At 49.2% G+C, this 12,542-nt stretch overlaps 7 protein-coding genes across 7 annotated transcripts; 3 read left to right on the top strand and 4 right to left on the bottom strand.

Moving 5' to 3' along the window:
• Positions 1-257: 257 nt before the first annotated feature.
• PFICI_10828 (uncharacterized protein) lies at positions 258-2,481 on the top strand (the record flags this gene model as incomplete). The annotated part of the gene is made up of 8 exons (XM_007839409.1): positions 258-434; positions 496-565; positions 618-665; positions 726-850; positions 901-979; positions 1,037-1,054; positions 1,109-1,492; positions 1,550-2,481. 8 exons carry the CDS (start codon positions 258-260, stop codon positions 2,479-2,481), a joined length of 1,833 nt encoding a protein of 610 aa, XP_007837600.1.
• Positions 2,482-2,694: 213 nt separating this feature from the next.
• PFICI_10829 (uncharacterized protein) lies at positions 2,695-3,349 on the bottom strand (the record flags this gene model as incomplete). Its single annotated transcript, XM_007839410.1, has 2 exons — positions 2,695-2,706; positions 2,771-3,349. 2 exons carry the CDS (start codon positions 3,347-3,349, stop codon positions 2,695-2,697), a joined length of 591 nt encoding a protein of 196 aa, XP_007837601.1.
• A 511-nt stretch (positions 3,350-3,860) lies between these two features.
• Positions 3,861-4,354, bottom strand: PFICI_10830 (uncharacterized protein; the record flags this gene model as incomplete). The annotated part of the gene is made up of 2 exons (XM_007839411.1): positions 3,861-4,088; positions 4,148-4,354. The coding sequence occupies 2 exons, from the start codon at positions 4,352-4,354 to the stop codon at positions 3,861-3,863; spliced, it is 435 nt and encodes a 144-aa protein (XP_007837602.1).
• Positions 4,355-5,248: 894 nt separating this feature from the next.
• PFICI_10831 (uncharacterized protein) lies at positions 5,249-6,166 on the bottom strand (the record flags this gene model as incomplete). Its single annotated transcript, XM_007839412.1, has 1 exon — positions 5,249-6,166. One exon carries the CDS (start codon positions 6,164-6,166, stop codon positions 5,249-5,251), a length of 918 nt encoding a protein of 305 aa, XP_007837603.1.
• A 1,275-nt stretch (positions 6,167-7,441) lies between these two features.
• PFICI_10832 (uncharacterized protein) lies at positions 7,442-8,974 on the top strand (the record flags this gene model as incomplete). Its single annotated transcript, XM_007839413.1, has 3 exons — positions 7,442-7,564; positions 7,657-8,160; positions 8,345-8,974. The coding sequence occupies 3 exons, from the start codon at positions 7,442-7,444 to the stop codon at positions 8,972-8,974; spliced, it is 1,257 nt and encodes a 418-aa protein (XP_007837604.1).
• A 941-nt stretch (positions 8,975-9,915) lies between these two features.
• On the top strand, positions 9,916-11,250 carry PFICI_10833 (uncharacterized protein; the record flags this gene model as incomplete). The annotated part of the gene is made up of 1 exon (XM_007839414.1): positions 9,916-11,250. The coding sequence occupies one exon, from the start codon at positions 9,916-9,918 to the stop codon at positions 11,248-11,250; it is 1,335 nt and encodes a 444-aa protein (XP_007837605.1).
• Positions 11,251-11,417: 167 nt separating this feature from the next.
• Positions 11,418-12,437, bottom strand: PFICI_10834 (uncharacterized protein; the record flags this gene model as incomplete). The annotated part of the gene is made up of 1 exon (XM_007839415.1): positions 11,418-12,437. One exon carries the CDS (start codon positions 12,435-12,437, stop codon positions 11,418-11,420), a length of 1,020 nt encoding a protein of 339 aa, XP_007837606.1.
• Positions 12,438-12,542: the final 105 nt, after the last annotated feature.

Raw genomic sequence — 12,542 nt, forward strand, 5'->3', positions numbered from 1 at the left:
CCACTGTGGCTCACCCAATAATTGGAGTCGATTGGGGCTTGGCGAACTCCGGGGCTAAGAGAGAGATGACTGCTTGACTATTGCATGTTGAGTGACCAGGCCCCCCCCTGGAGCTGGCCTGGCGAGAGTGTTCTTCACAATCATGGATCTAAGCCGCTTAATCACTATATAATACATCTTATGGGTGTGTAAAAATGGTGATTCGGACTCCATTCTCGATTCGATTGTATGAATCAAGGCCAGGGATGATGTTCGCCATGTTCCAATCCATATTGTTCCTCGCTTTTTATGGCCGACCAGTTTTCGGGAGCGCCGCTGCTCGTGATTACGCATGTGTCAACACGGCAGAGTCTCGTGACTGCTGGAAAGATGGCTTCAACATTGAGACTGATTATTATGGCAAAGAAGAGGCGCCCGAGGGAAAGCTTGTGGAAGTGCGTGTTTTATACTGAATGAACCTTCATCTTGAGCAACGAATCGCTTACATATCCAAAGTACGAACTCACCCTCAGCCAGCAGATAATCTCACCAGATGGGTATGAAATGCTTGGCATGGTTGTCAATGGTCAGTATGAAGTCTTGTGACGTTTTCACGGCGCTGAGATCCTATAATCTAGGACAATATCCGGGCCCAACCATTGAAGCAGATTGGGGTGATACTCTAAGTTAGTCAATCCTCGGTTACTTTACAGCGAGACAGAAACCATTACTTATGCCACGTGCAGGAATCACCGTAAAGAACAATTTTACAGAAAACTACAATGGGACTGCTGTTCATTGGCATGGCATCCGCCAGAAAGAGACGAATTGGCTGGATGGCGTGCCGGGTGTCACTCAGTGCCCCATAACTGTAAGACTGTATTGGCAATTCTTTAGGGAATATTTTCTAACAGAGTAAAGCCCGGCGACTCCCAAGTATATGAGTTTCGGGTAACCCAATACGGCACATCATGGTATCATTCTCATTACAGTCTGCAGTGTAAGTGCATGATAGCCTCCAGCCGACACATGGCAATACGCTGACTTGTCATAACAGACAGTAATGGAGCTTATGGTATGTACTCTCTTTCTTGATAAACATGATACTTGTAGCTGATGCAAAGCCAAGGGCCTATTGTTATTCACGGCCCTTCAAGCGCCAACTGGGATGTAGATCTTGGTCCCTGGCTGCTCAGTGATTGGTACCACGATGACGCCTTTGCCCTGGATCATGTAGGCATAACCACAAATCGCGCGGCGATTCCAAAGTCTTCATTGATCAACGGCAAGGGCTACTACGAGTGCGATCCCACAAACGATGCTAAATGCACAGGTACGCGTGACTACTACGAGGTCGTACTTAAACAAGGGACAAAGTACAAGTTTGGCATCATCAATACGTCCACTATCTTGACCTACACATTCTGGATCGACGGGCACAATTTCACCATTATAGCCATAGACTTTGTGCCAATCGAGCCTTTGACTGTAGACACTCTCAATGTCGGCATAGGTATTTGGTCTCTTTCCTAAAACTAAAAATGAGTCATTAGCTGATCATGACGTTCAGGCCAACGATACGAAATCATCATAGAGACTAATCCCGATTTTGATGATGACAGCAGTTTCTGGATGCATGCACAATATTGCTTCATCAATCAGACAGATATAGTAGACGACAAGGTCGGCATAGTGCGATACGAGTCCGCTGGGTCCAGTGATCCGCCATATATCAACAAGTCAGACTACCACTTGAACTTTGGCTGCGCTGACCCCAAACCGGAGAGCCTCGTGCCTATCCTTAAGCAGCAAGTTGGTGCCCAGGCGAACCCTCTGGCCGCCGAGGACTACTTCAGGGTTGGCTTGGGCAACTTTACCTGGCCGGATGCGACAAACTCAACCGGCTCTGTCTTCTTGTGGTTTCTACAAAAGCTGCCACTGTATGTAAACTGGAGCGAACCAAGCGTCAAGAAGTTGACCATCGACGAGACGGCAGACTTCCCGCCCAACTCTAGGCCCATAGAGCTCGACTATGAGACGGGGCAGTGGGTCTATTTTGTCATTGAGAGCGACTGGGATCCCGCGGGCGCCGTCGATCAGTATGGCCAGGAGATACGCGTAGAGCCCTCGGTCCACCCCTTTCATCTCCACGGCCACGATTTCTTAATCTTGGCTCAGGGACTTGGAAAGTTCACTTCTGACATCCAGCCCAACTTGGACAACCCACCCAGGCGAGATACGGTGGACGTGGAGCCCCTCGGGTACGTCTGGATTGCTTTCCAGATTGATAACCCAGGAGCCTGGCTATTTCACTGTCACATTGCTTTCCACTCCAGTGATGGTATCGCAATTCAATTCTTGGAGCAACCAAGCAAGCTGAAACCGATCATGGAAGAAGCTGGTGTATTGGGCGATTTTGCTGATCGCTGCAACAAATGGGATGATTGGTATCAAGCAGTCAACATTCCGCACAATGCTACTCAGGCAGACTCTGGGGTCTGAATAATTTCCTGCGATATTGAATTACGATACGATGTACTAGACAGTAATACAATGTGACTTGTGGAGCTATGAGCAGTAAATTGTGATCGCTACCTTGAAAATAACTGGAATGGCAACTCAGGTGACCGCCCAACCGATCCATCCGTGTCAGCAACTGTCAACGTGGTCCAGTTCCAGAGGGAAGATAAGGATGAAGAAAGGGAGCGAAATGGCTCAGTAGCCCCACTGCAATGCACAGAGGTGTTCCCGATGGGAAATTTGCTCTCCCATGAGTATTCACCACACCCACATTTCGCATATCGTATCTCCCCTGGGGATCGTTGACGGCTTCAATCATGGCAGCTGCTAGATCAAGGTACGAGACTGGGCTGTCTTCATCCGTCAGACTCAAAGCATGGCCACGCTGAATATCAACCGATAGTGCGCCGGGTTTGATAAAAATCGTGGTCAGCCAGTCCTGCTCCGCACGAAGGAGTATTTCCGTTTTGCGCAGGTCTTCGTACACATGTGATGCCGACTTGAGCAAGATACTTCGGAGTACCCAAGGCGTGTTGCGAGAGAGAACATCATCAATGGTTGCCGAAGATAGCAGAACTAGTTTTGGCATCGGCAAGAAGCCGTCTGCCCGGGATCTTTCCAGCACTTTGACGACACCCAATGCCGTGTCCTGCGCCACGCGACAGCCGGGAACGTTGTCGTTTGTTGTAATGCACAGAAACACGGCGTTGCAGCCATGTAAACATGCTGCCAGAGTTTCAGTGTCACCAATGCCCCCTACAAAGACCTTCACGCGAGCATCGGATATAACTCGCGGAACAAGGCGCTCCAGCTTTTCTTGGTTGCGACAGAATGCGTGTACTTCAGTCATCGAAGAATCCAAAACATTCTCTATCAATGCCGTTCCGCAATTTCCGGTTGAACCAAGGATTGCGTACCTGGACATTGTGGTTTTGCCTATTCAAATAACCTTCGGATGGTGGCTGCATAAAGTATTGTCAAATCTAGGCCTTTGTGGTATATAGTTATAAAAGCAAATAAGTAATATCATGTATCATGAATCGCAGAAATAGTAGTAGTAAGTCTGTGAGCCCGCTAGGTGACTGCTGTGTGTAGGGTGTCATGGGGTTGCTATCCGAGCATACCAGAAATCTACCTAGTTATACGGACAAAGTCCCATTGCTTACACTTTCGCTATACAGTGCACAGTTCCAGGCAGACCTTGATGCTAACACTCGGGAATCCCGAGCTTTCTTCCACCAATCCAGCTGACCAGACTGAAAATTTCAAAAAAACTATCAGAACAAGCACGGGAGACAGATATATCCAAAAACATTTGTATTCGCATTCAAAACACAATCAACCACCTAACCATCGATATACTACTTATTTTGGCTCAAAAATGACTGATAAGCAGGAAAGAACTTTTGGAAGAACTCTGTATCAACCATCTCCTGAACATTGACCACCTTGTCGCCAGCGTTATTGAAGGTGATGAATGCCGAGAATTCATTCAACCAGGGGAAGCCAAACGGAGTATCAGCTTTGGATATTGCGTATACTGCGGCCTTCTGATTCTCAACATCATGCACTACTTGGTGGATTTTCAACTAAACATGTCGTTAGCTGTGAGCATGCCTTTTAGTACTTGAATGGTATGCTATCAGACCTCGTAGTTCTCCAGGATGCTATAGAGTTTTGGCAACATGACTTCAGCAACCTGTTTTGGGCGAACGTCATGGCCAAGTGAGAATGGCAGGGTTTGTTGAGTGTAGTCATCAGAAGCTACCGCGAGCATTTCTTCCGCGTTGGCATTTTTCCAACCAGAGATGAACTTGTTCAGTGTCTCCTTCTGGGCACTACCAGTGCTAGCCATTTTGTTGAGTCTTTTGCAGGCCAACGACGCGACTGGTTTCAACCGAATCAGATCATCTTGAGTGAATCGAATCATATCATATCTCTTAATAAGTACATATCGGATTACTCCGACAATCCCTGCTCGAGGTAATCCACATTGACCATCACACCGTTACACCGGTGTTCCGGGATTTGATTGATTTCCACTGGTGACAGACCAGCCATATTTGAGCCGAACTATACTTGCATTTTGATTGGGCCGCCCATAATGCTCGGGATATTCCCCGATCCTTTGGGTACTTTCGGAACTATCGGACTTACTGGATCTGTACGAGGTCTAGCCCCTGCGCGGTGCGACCCTCCGGGCATTGAGCCATTGAATAGCAAAATGCTTTCATCACATTACCTGAACGCATCCGATCGGATCATGGCGAAGTGCACCCCCCGTACATTCAATCTCTCGCACAACGGCACATGCTGTTCTGTGATAGCTTGGACTAATTTGATTGAATTGACGGCCTAGCACGACGCAATACCTTTTGCTGGCATGTATTAGAATCGCCACTACAGATTCCGGTGTCCACTGTGGTGAGAACAAGCTTTTGTCTACCGTATTAGGAGTATGATTGCTCAAAAGAACCCTGTTGGTGTAACGCCTATGTGTCATGTCAACCCTTCGGCAATCGTTTAAAGTTTGATTGAACTCGTAACATTGCGCGCGAAAGGCCTGGCGTTTGATCCTAGTCGAGTAGCTAAACGGACATTCTGATCGTTTCTAGTACACCACGCAGCCGAGGCAACCATTACAGAGATATCACGCCATGATGATTAACAAAACAACCAATTTAGAATCAACTACAATTTAAAGATTTATGAGATGTGACACGTCTACAGCAGCAGGTGGACCATCGTATCAGACCCGCGTTGCTAGAATGATCTTGGCTGGCCAACAACCTCTGATGGGTCTGCCGTCCGCAACATATTTCTCCAACTCTGCCCACAGTTCTGCAAATACCTCGGGGTCTTCCTTGGAAAATGGAAAAGTGGCAAAATGGTCCTTGACGCCCTCCAAGTCAGTCTCAAAACTCCAACCATCCTCGGACTCGAAAATTTCATCGTCCTGCGGCCCAGTGTAGCTGGGTTCAGCGGCTGCCACATAGTCCTCTGGGTAGACAATATCTGTTAGGCCTCCGTTATTCATGTTTAGATGAATGCGCTGGGTTCCGGGTACGAATAGCGAGGTATCCGTGGGTGCAACATCATAGTATCGTGAACTTCTCACAGCCACCTTGAGTATTTTGGTTGGGTCATCTGCCTTCATAATCAGGCGACGGCCGCCCGATTGGCTGATTCTGGTCCATATGTCCTGCACTTTCTGATCTTCAAACCGTGCCGGCCCAAATCCAGCGGCAATGAATGTGCCGCCTGACTTAAGTTGAGAAACGATGGCTTTTGCACCCCGTGATGGCTCCACCCAGTGCATCACATTTGTGGCAAAGACCAAGTCGACGCTACCCGTCGGAATGTCGTCAAAATCTTCAACTCTGGCAACGCGAAAGCTGAACCCATCGTTGCCGAGCCGTTCTTTAGCGAGTTCGACGTTACCAGGAGCAACATCTGACACGATGACATGCTTGAACCTGGAGCGTAGTTTCTGGGAATATGGGCCGTTCCCAGCACCACAGTCGTGAACCGTACCAAAGTGTCCCCCGTGGTCTTCATGGTACCGAAATATTCTCTCAAAGAAACTCTCAGGGGGTTGCGCCCGCCCTCTCAGATACGTCTTCCAGAACTCATTGTCTTTTGCAAAGACCTCGTCGTTGGTGCTCATGTTTGAGAATGCTGTCGCTGGTAAGTAAAGATGTATGATTGTGTTCACTGGCTTCACCAGGACGAAGAGTGGAAATAAGATATTGCAAAAATGTGAAAGTATCCATCCTAGAACAAGATTCGGCAACATACATCCTCACTAGAATCGAATTCGGAATATGCACCCTCGTCCAGGATAATTGTCCACCGCGAGACACACACCCAACCTTGCTCGGTGTCCTCGGACAAATGTTGATGCCGGTGTTGACCGGGTTGCCTTGTCTTGGCCGCCCGGGGTTGGACTGGTCACCACTTTCAAGCATCAGTATAAACGATCAATCCGTTTCACACGGCAAGATTCGTTCGGGGTATAGCAAATACAGTCACGGAGCTGCCAAAGTCTCAGAGAAGGCTTCGCCCGAATCCCCCGGGGTCAGAGCACCAAGGCACCAGACAGCCACTCGTGAGTAAGCTGAAGCTATGTCTGTGCACAGGCAAAGTCCTGGAGGTTGAAACTGTCGAGACAATTTGACCAAGTCGCAAGAGCCTGTAATTATGATCGCAATGAGACATCTCATTGTTCAATTTCATAAGAGACTTCATAATTTTCTGTCTCTTGGCGAGCATGCAGGACATAGCGGAGATGCATGTAAGCCGGTCATACCACCATCCAGCCCTTATGAGCACTAAATCTTGTACATGTACCACCAGTTGCACCCTGCATTGTATATATGGACGCAGCGTCCAGGAGGATCCAGGTCAACATGTCCTAATGCAGAAAGAAAAGTATGTAGACATGTGCCTGTCGTGTGTGACGGGTTCATTGCTCCACAACTTTATGTCCAGTCTAAGCGACAAGTCCTTTCTCCTTGCTGCGCTTACATATATGTGTATCTTGTTCGGTAACGCACCAGACAGGATCATGACCATTCTCGACAAACTGCATATTTTTGGGCTGTTTGTGTGCGACATTAATACCCTGACTACCTGGATGATGCAAACTGAAGATCAGTGACCTTTGAATCGTAGAGCTTCACCAGACCTATAAAACCGTTGCGCGCAAGCGATATCCACAAACTACGGCGCAGGGAGTCGTCTTCATCGTTCCGTTATTAGACGTTACGATACCGCAGGGCGTTCATTTCCTGGGCATTTACACTGCTGCGGTAACGTGATCACCCACACCGAGGGGAGGGAATACCATACTCTTGCAAGAGACCGCGATACACAAGCCACATATGCAATCAGACGTGTGGAACGCTAAGAATTGAGAGAGCCTCGATAACTTTGTTCATCGATGTCTTCTGTGCCGATCGACAGCGTGCAGGCAGCACAACAAGTGGTGTCTACGAAGATCAAGGACAAGTCTTGGATCATGCCGACTGATCCAGCCGAGTTTCTGCAGCAAATAGCTTACCAGGTCAGTCGAGTGACCCAAACCAAACCCGAGGCGCTCAGAGGCAGTCGCAAGCATAACGAGGAGAGGTTACTAACACTGAGCTTCCTTCACAGAGTCAGCTACTTGCTTGCCTGCATTGGCTGGGAGAGTTTCAAATCCTCGCATGCGTGCCACTAAGCGGAAGCGTGCCCATCAAAGATGTGGCAGACCTTGCGGGTGTCCCAGTGTCACAGCTGGCACATGTCATACGATTCATGGCGACGGCCGGATTCATGAAAGAGCCACGACGCGGCGAGGTCGCGCATACGCCACAATCCGCGGCCTTTGTCACTGACCCATCCTTCTTGGACGCGGGTATTTTTCTTGCCCAGGTCTCGGCACGATCTGCCAGAAAGATGGCACAGAACTCTGCCATCTCCACCTTGATGGGTGGCGACGGCGCCAATAACGGCTCAGATTTTGACAATGGGGAGCTTCTCAAGTCGACAAGCGAGAGCCCCAGAGTGCAGCGGGAGGTCACGGCTTACCTCCACTACGTGGTCAACGAGGTGTCAGATACGGCTAATCTTCTCGCCCAGCTTGACTGGCGCAAGCTCGGTAGTTCTTCCGTCGTCGAGGTGAGTGGTCGGTCCCCTTAGAATCCATGGCTCAACAACAACAACAACATCGGCACGCACCGGCCCTAGCGTTCGTAGTGGTCTCATGGTGCAAGACTCGGGTCGCCTACCCATCATGCAACGTTTTCTCGTACGTACTGTAGCTGCGGGGTAACAGGCTAACAAGGTCGTTGAAACACTATAGATACGGGCGGATCGGATCTACCCTGCGTCTCTAGTGCTGACGGAACTGCACTCTACCCCACGCTTCACAGTCCAGACATTTCAGGAAGACTCAGTCGAGCAGGGCACAGCGGTTACTACTACTGCCACCACATCTTCATCCTTCATCAGCAAATCCTCCGAAGAGCCCTCGCCCAAGAGGATCAAGCCGGGTATTACCTATCAGAAACGGTCTCTGGGTAGTCCTCAAGTCGTTACCGACGCCACAATGTACGTGATGCGCCTAGAACGACCCCATTCCACCTCTGTGCAGCGCAGCATCCTAGACGAGGGCCAGATTGTGAGTGAGCTACGTGCCCATCTGGGCGTGCTCAAGCATAACAGCAACGCCACACTTATTCTGATAGGCCCCTTGCTCCCCGAAGCTGGCGCCATTGACGCCAAGGCTGAAATGGTGGTACGGTTCAGAGACCTCTCGCTCAACCAACTTACTAGCGAGCGCGAGATGGAGGTCGGCGAGCTCGTGGATATCATTGGCGACGTACAGGATGAATCAGGCTGTCTGGTGGTTGTGAACAAGCTGTATTCCCGCACTAGCTCCACTGTGGCTTTGGAGGTTAGATATGAGTTATACAACTACCGTAAGGGATAACTTGGGATACATGGCACCTGCTCGGCTTGACATTTGCCCTATCACAACCGTCCCAAATGATTCCAATCCGTCAATTCAAGTGCACTAATATTAAAGTTAAAGTTAACAATTCGCTGGGCTTGTCAAACCATGCACGCCGAAACCGGCACATCTGTTCACCATAACTCGTCAGTCCATAAGGCGCAATTCCGGGCAAGACTCACAACGATAGTACCCACATACCAAGATAAGACGGAATCACCATCCGATACCATGCAAGGTCTTTTCATTTCCTTGAGGTGCAGTTCATGCATTATCTACTCTTCTAGTCCTTTATGTAAAAATTGCCTAGAATGGTAATCAGGGATTGCTGCTATTTGTCTTGCATACCCCAGTATCTATCCAATAGCATGTTTTCCCTTGAGCCTCCCCTCCCCCACCATTGCCCAGTGGCGCTTTTAAATCCAGCCCATGTTACTGATTAATCAAGCTTTCTTCACGTATCAGCACATTAACCGTGGTCTTTTTGGACCTTCATGATTGCCAAATGTACTTGGATCGCACCACGTCATATGAAGACTCGCTGTTGCCATATTCGATGCAGAGCTTACTTCAGCTTACTTCGGCCTATTTCTCACTGCATGCAGATCGTCGGTGCCGACGCGGCAGCCGGGGGCCCCTGTGCGTCCTAAAAGTCAAGCTCTAGTACAATCATTCCACCAATTTACCTCTACGATAGATGCAGGTATTACAAGAATAGAATCTCTCAGGCTTGTTTACAAAGCTTCTTGGGACAGTCTCCATAATATGGAGGGGTGATTATGGTAATTATTGATTTGTAGTTTTCCACCCAGTCCATATTATCTGCAAAATACGTGAGACTCTACCCACCTTACACAGGCCTGCTTGTTTGTCGGTTGATAGACTTGATCATCATCATATGTGAGATTGTGCCGTACAGCATGGAAGCAGCCGACCCAAATAACAATCTCACAATTACTTCACCCTCCACACTCTTGTCGAATCCAACGCAGCCACCCGCGCAACCGTTGAAGCTTCGTGACAGCTGCCATGCATGTGCCTCTTCAAAAGTCAAATGCCACAAGGAAAAGCCAACATGTTCGCGCTGCCGAAAGCGCGGAATCACCTGCGAGTACTTTGCACACAGGCGTCCTGGACGAAAGCAGGAGAATCGTGCAAAAGACACGACAAATCATGTCGAAAGGCAAGAGAACACAACAGCAGTCGAAATGCTGGACCTAAACTGGCCGGCGCCGGATTTCTCCACTCAAACATCCATTGCCAACGACAACTTGGACGTTTTCCACGATATCTTTGTACCTCCAGACCAATTAAATAATGGTCTGACCGATTTTACCATCGACTTTGATGATTTCGATATCCAGTCAGATCCCGCCGAAATAGCTTCGCTGCCCGACACTTCGAGTTTAGAGTCCATGTTTGTCACGTCTCCGACGGCCCCCACGGATACGATCACCCCCAACGTGATCACCCCCAACGTGGGATTGTCAGTTCTAGAGGGCTTACCTGACACTACACACCACACGCAAGCCATCAATCTTGCAAGCTACATCCAAACACCGCCGACAGAGAAAACTCCTGACTCTCGAATCAAACATCTTGAAGAGAACAAAGATCCATGCATGACGCGAGCCTTGAGCTTTTTGACGCAGCTTTCCGAAAGCACGTCGAGAATATGCAAAACCTCCGAGACTGGATGCTCGGGGACCAATAAGAAGAGCCTACCAGAATCTCTTGATGGCATCATTGCAGAAAACAGGAGACTCCTAGAAGCCATGAGCAATATTCTTCAGTGTCGATGCTCAGAGGATGACGACCTGCTGTGTATACAGGCGATAGTCGCTTCCAAAATACTGAACCTCTATGCATCGGCAATTGAGATCAAGCCAAGTCCGGCCAGGGTCGGATCAGGAGTCTCGACGCATACTACAGCGGGCCAGTATGAACCACAAGTCGAGCAGCAATTATCCACAAGAACACACCCGCAACTAGCCAGTGGGCGAGACCCCATCCGCATGGCGGCCCAATCTGTCCTGGGCGAGCTACATCGAGTCCAACGGCTGCTCAGCCAGATGTTACAAAAGTCCAAAGACAATGAGACAATGAGACGGAAAGGAAGTGAAAATGGACTGCGCGCAGTCGCAGACAAGGTCCCGCTGACTTCGGGGGTCTCTTTTGGATCTATAGAGGCAGATCTACGATATAAACTTGGTAAACTAAGTATAGAAATTATTACACTACTGCGGGGCGCCTAGTTAAATTTGTTGGATGGTTGTATAATCAACGACTATAGGGAAGCAGTCTCAGAAGCTCTAGTAGAGGTTGCCTGATACAAAGACAGACTAATTCAGTGCAATCAGTCGAATTAAATAACAAATAGTTTTGCGAACACAAACGATCCCTGATCAGTTCAACCTATTTGCTACTTTCTCGTCGCTAGTAATAACACCACGGGGAATGAGACTTTCCTAGTAGCCTTGGGGCCGCCAAGGGCCGTCTCTAGTTCTGTGAAGAGACTCTGAACCTCTTCAAACTTATCGCCTGCCTTGTTGCGATAATTGGGGAAAACCGAATCAAGAAAAGATGCAACGCGTCCAATGTCCCATTCCTCAGCCCAAAAGTCACGGTCCGTGATCTCCTTTGTAATCTCAGTACTATGATCTCGGCGGTCGACGGGCTCAACCTCAAAATCGTAGCCCTCCTTGGAATTGAATGTGAGGGGAACATCTGCATTCCACTTGTACCGTACCACGTCTTGCCACGCCTCTGGATCAAAGGGGATGCTATCGAGGCCGCTGCTCATGGCTTCGGCAGCCCGGTAATGGATCGGGAAGCCCGGGGTTCCTTTGAACGGCAACAAGAACTGGCAAACACGCGTAGCTATACGGTCGTACAGCTGGTTCAACTCGGCCTCGTTGTCCCCCGTGAATATTGGCCGGCTGTAGAAGTAAATTGCCAGCGTACCGCCTGGGCGAAGGAGCGCGCGGAAAGCCGCAAACGCCTTGGATATGTCGAGCAGAGGGATACATTCGCTCACGAGGATGAGATCCGTCTGCCCTTTGCCGACGCTTTCGGGAATGTTTGCACTCGCCAGGTCTTCGGCCGACGACTTGACAAACGTCATCCGTTTGATGGAGTCAGCGGGTAGCAGAGCCGGCGCTGCCGCCAACGCCTGCTCATTCACATCCGAGCCGACTACATGATCAAAGTGGCGGAGAAGCTTTTCTGCGATATTGCCGGGACCGGTGCCGACGTCGTGTGCAATTGCGCTCTGGGCAGCACTGTCGCCATGGCTGTGATGATACTCGGAAATGAGTTCAAAGAAACTGTCTGATGGATGAGGCCTGTTTTCAACGTATGCCTTCCAAAAGTCGACGCCGTTTCCAAGGGCGGCAGTCGTGAAAGGGGTTTCCACTTTTGCCGGGTTAGTAGGCGACGGCATTGTGACACAAGAGACAAATGTAGTGTTCGAGGGGTCTAGGATAATAATTATTCAAATCGACTGTCAGTCGACTCATGAAGATTCGGGAGTCATGGAAGAAAACGA

Source organism: Pestalotiopsis fici, assembly GCF_000516985.1.
Source record: "Pestalotiopsis fici W106-1 unplaced genomic scaffold PFICI_Scf_8, whole genome shotgun sequence".
NCBI lineage: Eukaryota > Fungi > Ascomycota > Sordariomycetes > Amphisphaeriales > Sporocadaceae > Pestalotiopsis > Pestalotiopsis fici.